Consider the following 9,869-nt stretch of genomic DNA (forward strand, 5'->3'; position numbering starts at 1 on the left):
CAGGTTTGCCTTCATGTCGTGGCCAGCAGACATCAGCAGTCGCTGTCTCTGGTGCTTTTATTTGATGTTACGTCTTCCAAATTCGTGCCTGCTCTCTTTTTTTATTTGGGTGAGGTGAAGAGGGAAGCCTTGGGTACGCGGGGTTGTGTGTGTTAAGTTAGATTTCATCATGGAGCCTCTCGCATCTCAGCCCCATTGCCAACCGCCCTGGGGACAGGAAAACAGCAGGACCTATTTCTGAAGCTGCCATTTCTGTAGGCCACATTCAGCTGCCTGCTTATCAGGACTCATTTACTGCCTACACGAATTATTTTGTTTGCTTTTCAGTGAGGTGAGGTCCTGGTGATACTGTCTCTGGCTTTCAGGTCCTTTTTCAGTAAGCTAAGCCACCTATGAGACGAGTTTGAAGAAGTGCATCTTTAGCTAGGTGCTGAAAACTGGCAGTGAAATAGTGCTGGAAATGAAGATGGAAAGTGTTGAAGGAAAATGGTTCAAATGGTTGAAAAAAGAGCCTGCAGGCCAGATCCTACCTCATGTGAGGGGCATCCTTTGTGTGTTGATGTATTCCTCGATGCTGCAAATATTTAAGCATGTGCTTGACTTCATATGTGCCTGTAGTTCTGCATTCTTTAGCAGGAGTATTCAGGTTTTAAAGTTAAGCATGTATTAATTAATTGCAGGTTCCTAGTTTGCTCTTTTAGTGGTAGAGTGCTAATTGGAAAGAAGTGTTTTAAAGAATGATGGAACAACTTATTTGGAAACTCTCTATGACCACATATTAATGCCTTCAGCAGAAAGTGCTTTCATTGGGAGAGGAATAGAAATTAGTAGCTGCCTGGCTAAAGAGCTGTTAGGGTGAGCTTTGCCACATTTTGAGTAAGAGTGGATGACTGAGATATAGAGGAGTAAAGTTAATCTTTCAGGCCTATTGATTCAAGGTGTCTAATAAAAACTAAAACATTTATATGATTTACATTACAAAAATAAACTAAAATAACTGCATTTATTTGAGATCCATAGAAAACTAGGAAAAAATGAATTACTTTAATGGAAAAGGGCAAAAGTAGAGATAGCATGGACTAGATGATTTTTTAATTAAAAAAACCACACAGAATCAGATCAGTAGCACCATTTTGCAAGTAATTGCTATCAAACAACATGCTCTATGTTCTTGCTCAACTAGTGTCCCTTTTAGAATTGCCTCCTCCTAGCACCACTGTGATGGACCTTCTGATAATAAACACTGCTCTGAATTGCATTTACAGGGTTGTGACAAATACGAAGCTAGGAGTGAAACATGGAATCACAAAAGCAAGAGGGTGTTAAGAATGTTTCTTACTTTAGCTAAGAAGTTTGACCCAGTGATTTAAACACTGAAGTGAGAAGTAGAAATCTCTTAACTGGTTTTGGTGCTGTGACTTTTAGATCATTGTTTCATTCTCTCTTGAACTGTAAACTTAGTTTTGCTACTCTGAAAAGGAAAACTGATGTCAAGTCCTAAATATTAGATAAGCCCATGTTGATGCTGCCTTTGTGTTTTCAGAACCTAGATAATTTGGAGCATCATTTTTACTTGCTGTTATTGTTGAGGGGGAAGTATAGCTTACGGACCCCAAATATTGTCAACAGAACTGGTTAATAAAGTAAATTCTTAAAGGTTTTGAGTGTCAGCCTCCCGGAGGAATTCAGTTGCAGCAGAACAGTTTTCAGCGGGCTGAATACTTAAATACAATTGAGGTACTGAGCTTAGCTTTCATTGGTGGTACTACTTAAAATCAGAATTGTTTGGATAGCTGTTCTCCCCTGTTTTTTCTCTTGCACATCACTTAGATAATGCTCCTGTCCTGCCTCAGGGCCCATGGGCCTGCATACTTGGAGACATACACTTAAATAGTAAGAGTTTCTCTGTTATTAGATAACCTTTGTTATCTCACCCTGAGCATGCCATCTCTCTTAACTATGATGAGGAGTTCCAAAGGTTGACAGCCTAATACACATGGGAGTATTTGCCTTTCACTTGGTGTGAGTGTATGGTTCTTTAACTGACTGCCTTTGTGACAGAACTGTGACGAGGCAAACATAAGGGACTTTGCTTTTTATTAAGGGACAATTGCTTTTTATTAAGGCTTTTTCTTACCTTGAATAACTCAAAACTCTCAGTCTTTTCTGCTGAAGTTGTCCAAGTGTGTGAAATGATGATCCTGATTCTCATTGCAACCGAATCTTAATTTTCACCACCTCTATCATATGTCAGTCCTGCCAGTATGTTAGATATTTTTGGTCTTTCCGGGGTTCTCTGCAGCATCCAGATGAGCAAGCACCACTGTGGTATCATCACAACATCCTTAAATTGGGTTGGGTGGGTCAGTGAGACTGGCTGAGGGAACTGCAGTCTTTGTTCTTTTCCCCTACTTCAGGGTGGAAGGGAAATGTTGTTGCTTTCTGGTGTTAATATTAATGAATCTCTGATAGTTTATATATGGCTTGTCCCCTCCAAGTTTTCTCTTTGCTGTGCTTTTCTGATACACTTTTATCCCAAAGGTACTCCATGAGTGCTGCATTTTCAGCAACATACAGAACGTGGTGTACAGTAACAAAGCAGCAAGTTAGACTGACTATTCCTCTTATCTTGTGCTCTTTACTCATGTTTCCCTAGACAAAATAGTGTGTCTGTATATTGGTCACTCGGTGCTCAAAGAAAGGGCTTTTGTTTGTGTTTGATTTGGGCTTTCAGGAGGCATTTCATCTTAAAAGTGAACTCAAGATGACTGTTTTGAGCTGTGTACCTTAAGCTGGAAAAATATTATTTCGGTTTTGAATTTTGCAATTTTCTGTTTCTTAGTGTCACTCTCTTGGTATCTGGGAGTGAATTTAGATTTTAGTGTCTGCTGCACATTTTTGGGATCTCTCTACCAACCTATTCCACTGCATCTCTTATACTGGTACCTTAACATGCTCTTAATTAACTTGTTATCTGTTTATGGTTTGAGGCAAAACTGAACTTTGAGAGAAACTGAGTCACTTGCTACAGGTTCTGATCTAAAATCATTAACTGCGTAACTGCTCAGAAGATTTATTCTTCTTGAACCTGCTTTATTTGATGTAATGGCTTCACATCACCGATTGTTTTAATATTGTGCTGCTATTAACATACAATGATGATAAAATTTAACACATAGCTTGCAAGCATGTGCAATCTTAATTCTATACTTGAAAGCAGTTGCCACTATAAACTCCATTCATTCACCAACTGAAGAAATAAAGGAAACCTTCCAGCATTTGTCCTTTTTCAGGTTTTCCCTTGGGGCAAACCTTTACAGTAGTGAAGTAGTGAGATGGAAGAGGAGTGACTGCTATAGTTTGCCTTGTTTCAGTCAGGGAGTGTGCATGCACTTCCCCTTTGTCTCTCTTTGGCACAGTTTCCACTTTCTGTTTCTGACCAGATGGTACCTGTTGTTCTTTCATATAGCGTTTTCTTTACTTTGTGAACTTGTCCAAAAGATGTTGCAGGATATCCCCAGATTTGGTTGTTTCTGTGCTTTTCAGTATTGAATTGCTCTTCTGAGAAGTGTACTTGAAAAACGCAACAATGATTTTTAAATTCACAAAGGAATTGCTGTTTAATACTGAATATTTATAGCTTACTTTGGTGTTGATGTTTTGGTTTTTTTCCTGCCTAAACAAAAATTTTATATACCCTTGAAAACTATGTGGCATTGTATTTTGGACAGATTTTGCAACAAGCTGACTATAATTCTGGTCAAAGATCTATAGTTCTCCTGAGAACAGTACTTTTCCTGGAAGGAGTGGGGTTCAATCATTAGTGACGTATTGTCACCAGAATAAGGCAGCATGCATTAAGTTTAGCTCCTAAATGAGAACACTCACTCATTCACTCCCAGGAAGCTTGACTGCTGGAGCTGGGGACTAGATGGAAGAACTAATCAATGTCTGCTCACTGGGTTGGTTTTTAGTAGTGTTCAGTGAGTTTTGGCTACTTGATACACCAACACCTACACTGTAGTCTTTAAGATGTTGGGTTTTTTTTTCCCCAAAGAAAGAGAACTTCATTTTGAGATTAGGAATTTATAGCTCAAAAATAGTAAGAACTTATGTAATTACATAAAAAAAAAATCAATATAACTGTGAGAAATAAGTGTACTTTTAAGGTAAATCCTTCAAATTAAAAAATTACTGGAATTAATGGCCTTCACAATGAATTTTATTTTGCTTCAGAATCTTTATAAACGTATGTGTACTTTTACAAAAGCGTGATTATTCAGATTGGCAAGTGTAATATATATTTCATCTCAGCTGTTACCTAATAATTCATCCTAAAATAGAAACTACAACTTCATCCTAGCACTGTCTCTCCTGGTAGGGTTAAAGCATGTCAACCAAGTGTTTGGGAGTTTACATTTTTCTAATGCTTTCCAGTGTCAGGCTTTGTTTGTGTATAAGATGATGTCTTAGTCTTTACCTTGATTTTGTGTCTGAATAATTAAGCAAAAAGGTTTTTTTAATTATTTTTTTAATTTTTTGTCAGGAAAACATTTCTCTCAGAAAAATGCCTTGCATTGCTGGAGTTACATCTCTGTTAAGTGTTCCCTGGAATATCTGCAAATTTATACTAGGTTCACCTGCATCTCTGTCTTGCTGTCCTTGATCAGAGAAGACTCTATGAAATCACCAAGTATTTTAATTTAAGAGGGCAGAACTTGTCCCTGAATTACCTTTTCACTTCTGAGAGGAGTCCCTGGAGGCATTTGTTGGGAGGGAGAATGTCTGTATCCACAGTTTTGTCCTGTGGTGGATAAATTACTGACAGTGCTGAGAAGTGAAATCCTTTTCCTGGCACTGCTCAGAGGCACTACGTTCATCTGGAGGCAGATGAGGCTAGAAGAAGTGAGGAGGAAATCACTTCAGTCAAGGTTAAATCTTTAACATTATCTATCATGTGTTACTTTGGAAAAAGAGTGGTCTGAAAGGCCTGGTATTCTTCAGAAATGGCCTCTCTACTTTTCCTCAGCCAGAGTGCTCATTGCTACCATCATGTCCAATGATAATCCTTTATTTAGGATTGCCTATAAAATAATTACTTGAGGGCTTTATTGTAAAAAAAAATAAATAATAAAAAATGCCTCAAGCAAGTAGGACCAGGCTTCAGTAACAACAGACCTGTATGTGATCTGTTGAGTGGTGGGAGACTTTCCCCAAAGGATTTCTGATTTTACCAACTCTGGACATTTTATACTGTGATCACAAATCCAGTGTTTGTCTCAACTCTCACTTTGGAGAGCACAGTGATAAAATGATTGTGGTTCCTCTTTTTTTCACATGCTGCCTGTGGAGTGGCAGTTGTTTGTGCCTGTGGTGTCCTGAGCCGGAGGCTGGTGAGGAAGGAGCAGTACTGATGTTGACAGGGTGGGAGCCTGTGTTTTGTCTTGCAGTATGTTATTCCTGGATGTCAGTCATGCCCAACTGGGCATTCCAAATTCCTCCAGAAAAGAAGAAACTTATTTTCTTTCAGAAATGAAATTAGAAATGTTACTTGTTAAAAAATAAAAGAACACCCTGTCAAGCTCTGGGGATAGGCCTGATATGCAAAAAAAAAAAGAAAAAAAAGAAACAAAGATCTTAAAGTTGTGGTTAACTGGAAATAAAAACATTTCAAAATACAGCTAATCAGTATTTAAGAGAGCAGAGGGAGAGAGAACAGGGTGTACTGAAAAGCAAGATGGCATCAAGAGCAGATGTAAGAGGAATGTGTTTTTTTTCTTCAGGACAAAGCTCTCAAACAATTCAAACCTATGTTTCTAGTGTTGCTTTAGTAGGATGAACAATTGCTTTTGTTGCTTCAAATAGATTGTCTGGTCAGAGAGACATCACAGAGATTATTATTGATGTTCACAAGGCAGTATGACATGGGGCTCATGCCATGAATGATGTATGAGATCTTTGTTAAAGGTAAAAGAGCACAGAGTAAGAATTGTAGCACTAGTGCACAGCAGTTTGCTTCCAAGTATAAGATAAAATTCAATTTAATCTCCAAGGAAATAAGTTTATTTAATTCCTAACAGTTTTTTGTTTGTTTTTTTGTTTTCCTTATAGCTGGCACCTTCCCTTCCATTACAAGAAGATTTTGTTTACCACTGGAAGGCAATCACTCATTATTACATAGAGACATCAGGTAAATGAAGAAAACATTCTGGTTTTGTCTCTTTCTTGTAAAAACTAGAATTCCTAATTTCAGTGTTTTTAAAAATAAAGATTAAGAAATACTAATGTCATGTCTTTTATCAAAATACCAACAATAATAATAATTAATTTAAAATATTGTGTACCTTCATTCATGCCTTTAAAAAGTGGGCATGAAAAATGATCAAGGAAGGTCTTCTTTCCTGATACCATGTAGAGAAGGGTACATTTTCACATCTGACCCAATTTCTGTCTTCAAATACTCTGTTTAATCTGAACAGACAACTAGAGAAATGTAGTCCCCACCATTAGCAGCTTTATTGTTTTGCATCAGGGGTTTTCCTTTTCTTTCCAAGGTTTTAATGAAAGTATTCTTGTGGTCATAGATTTTACCACGCGTATCTGAACTCTATGTGCTCAGTATTAGGTATTTTTTCTTTAGTGTCTTGTCTACATGAATGATATTTTGATATCATAGCTCTGAAAAGTGCATTTGAGAGCAGATTTAGAACATCTTTTGTTAGAACTTACCCAGACCTTATTCTGCTCTTCTGAAAAAAATGGTATTCTGATGAATTACAGCTGTAGATGCTTTTACTTAAACTTTCCCTGTTTTCCTACAGCAGTTATGCAACATTTAAATTTTTAATGTTTGGCCCTTAGTAGTTATTAAACTACTAAGTTTTAAAAGTGAATGTTACTATGCTTTCCTCATACTTGTTAGTTCTCCACTTCTGGTAGAGTAGGTATTTGTGTTTGTGTCTGGGACTGGTGATCTTGTTTATATCAATATTTACTCCTCCAAGCTGAAACTTGACCCTTGGTTCTCAATATTCATCTTTTGGAACGCTATGTGAAATTTCCTAAGGTAGAAATGACAGGGTGATAGGAGAAAACTGATACCTACATTTATGTGGTGCAGAATAAAAGCTGACCTCTCTCCTAGACTCTCAAAAGTATTGTGGAAAACAAATTCTCACTCAGTAGGTATATTTCTGTCCTCTGTAGTGGGAGCACCATTATGTCTAGGAAATTCAAGCAAAACACTCTAGGCTAACTGGAGTTTGTGGTAGACATCAAAGTCACTCTGATATGGCAGTTCTCCTTTGTGATCTTGTTGCCATCTGCATGCAAGTGACAGTCATTTTTAGATTATTGCATAAGAAGTAGTAACCATTTGCCTAGTGGGATATTTGTTCAAGTAGAGTTTAGCCATGTGTGGATTTTCTCTACAACACGTTAATACCAGCTCTCACTGCTAGTGGCATGAATCCAGAACAGTCTCCTGACTTTAGTATGATGAAATTGGAGCCTTACCCTTTCCTTCATGAAGTTTGACAGAATGATATCTTAATGGAGAAAGTATAAAAGACATCTAAACACTTTTGAAGAGTAAACAGCATAGAGTTTGGATCTTTTTTGTTGTTATCATTAGAAAAATCATTTGTTTAGTTATCTAGTTTGTAAAGGAACTGATCAGCTGCAAATTAAGCTGATCTTGGAGGCTGTTCATAGATTTCAGAGTACTATGTGAAGAGTCAAAGAGGAAGTTATCAAGATGGGGTGGATACTAACTGAAAGATTGAGAGATGAACCTTACTCTCCCTAAGCTTAGTTTCTGGCTGTAAAAGTTTTCCTTTTTGACTGTATAATTAATGCGTGTTTTGAAATTTAGCAACCTTTTCCCCATTGCAAGATTAGATATCTGCCTAATGTATGTTCAAGTTTACATTTCAAGATAGGATTCTGAAAACTTAATTTGAGACATGTTAAAAACCTTCTGTCGTATCTATAAGATTATTTACATGGGTGTTCATGTTTTTAAATCTTAAATTTGGAACTGAACTTAACAAAAAATGTGGACAATATTTTAATAACTCTTAATTGCACGTCTTCTATTTAGATGACAAAGCTCCTGTGACTGATACCAACATTCCCTCTCACCTGGAACAGATGTTGGATATTCTAGTTCAAGAAGAAAATGAGCGGGAATCAGGGGAAACAGGACCATGTATGGAATATCTGCTACATCACAAGATTTTGGAGACACTCTACACACTAGGAAAAGCTGATGTATGTACTTCTCAGCAGAGCTGACTGTCTTTTGTGTGACCTCCTAATTGTAACAAAGACTGAAATTCTACAGTAGATGGTAGTGTGGGACACTGAACTCTTGCAAATATGTTATGCTTATGTTACCAACATATTACAAATAATAGTTTTTTACAAGTGAGACAACCAGTGAGATGCTGACCATGCAGAACCCTGAGACTTGTTACTTACCACTCTGATAATATTGACTGTGAAACTAGAATCAAGAGAAACATTTTTGTTCAATCTAGAATTTTTATGGCTTCTACAAAACAGTATTATCCTTCTCTCTCTTTTAACTGTCAGGAGATTCTTGGGTGAAAAGTGCTGTGTTATATACAAATTTTGTTTGGTTTTTCTGAATGTGATGAGTTATTTCTCAGAAAGAATTCCATGTCAGAAGGCATTAATTTAAGAATGTCCCCAGACATCTTACACGTCCACGTCTTTGGTAGGAACGCAGCCCTTGGCCATGTTGTCTGGTTCTTCTCATGTCTGGTTTGTGGCACAAGTGAAATTAGCTTCATGGGCTTGGTACATTCTTGTAGATACATTTCTTGGCAGATTTATGAACTGAAATGTATGGGGTGAATTAACTTGGCAGCCCATATGCTAGAACTTTGTATCATGTCACAGATGCAGTTAGGAAAGCATGGTGTGTGCTGTTCCAAGGATGGGACAGGAGCTCTCCATGGTCTTGTTCTCAGTCAGCCTTTTATACCCTGTTGTGACTTTTTAATCTGCTTGCTTTTACATATATAGCCAATGTAGGGTACCAGTTGTCTGAAACTGGGATGTTACTTGCTCAGAGAGGACCAGAGCTCTACAATTCCTCTACCATACCATGTGGCCTATGGTCAGGCTAAGATACCTGGTGCATTGAAAATACTTGCTCAGAAATACAGCTCGTTCAGTAATCCATAAACTTTGCCAAGAAACCAAGATGAAACAGAGACATATGTGAAGTGGGTAATTAGTAGCATGTTTCTGAGAACTGAGAGAAATCATTTTGCTTTCATGCAAATATGCCTGTAGAAGCAGTTCTCGTACAGCCTGTCTTTATCCTGTGCCACTTGTGAGTTGATTCTTAAGTAAACACACAGTTCAGTGCTTGCAAGATGTTGCAAAGATCTGTTGCAAAAAAAATTAATATTCTTTCAGAGCAATCACTTAGACCTACTACATTATTGTAGGTGCACCCTGATTGTACATGTTTTGCCATCCTTTTCAACAGATTGCTTGACCAACTCAGTGAGAATTAGGGATTAATAATGTAGGGTTAATTATCTGGGAAGGAGAACTGGGTTAGGCAGTTGTCATTCCTGGCTTCATTCACCTGTGTAGAGAACCAGATGAGGGAAATAACCCAATGGCTTTATCTTGTCCTGGAACATCTGTGCATTTATAAGCACTATCTGTCTAAGGTTAATTGTGCATGAATTTGTTGACATTAAGATGTTTATAGTTTATTATATTTCTATGTCCTGACTTACTGAATTGCTGCATTTGTTTGTAGCCAATTAATTCAGAGTTAATTTCCCCTTATTGCTGTATTGATAGGGAATATATACTGGAAAGAG

At 37.5% G+C, this 9,869-nt stretch overlaps 1 protein-coding gene across 1 annotated transcript in view; it reads left to right on the forward strand.

Annotated features, from left to right (window-relative positions):
• Positions 1-9,869, forward strand: part of FAM160B1 (family with sequence similarity 160, member B1) — a 104,799-nt gene that overhangs the window by 75,270 nt on the left and 19,660 nt on the right. Inside the window, exons 4-5 of the mRNA XM_010007944.1 lie at positions 6,112-6,190; positions 8,102-8,271. Of these exons, the coding sequence (XP_010006246.1) occupies positions 6,112-6,190; positions 8,102-8,271 (249 nt within the window). The remainder of the gene's footprint in view (positions 1-6,111; positions 6,191-8,101; positions 8,272-9,869) is intronic.

The sequence above is a fragment of the Chaetura pelagica genome, unplaced genomic scaffold (assembly GCF_000747805.2).
Source record: "Chaetura pelagica isolate M959 unplaced genomic scaffold, ChaPel_1.0 scaffold531, whole genome shotgun sequence".
Lineage (NCBI taxonomy): Eukaryota > Metazoa > Chordata > Aves > Apodiformes > Apodidae > Chaetura > Chaetura pelagica.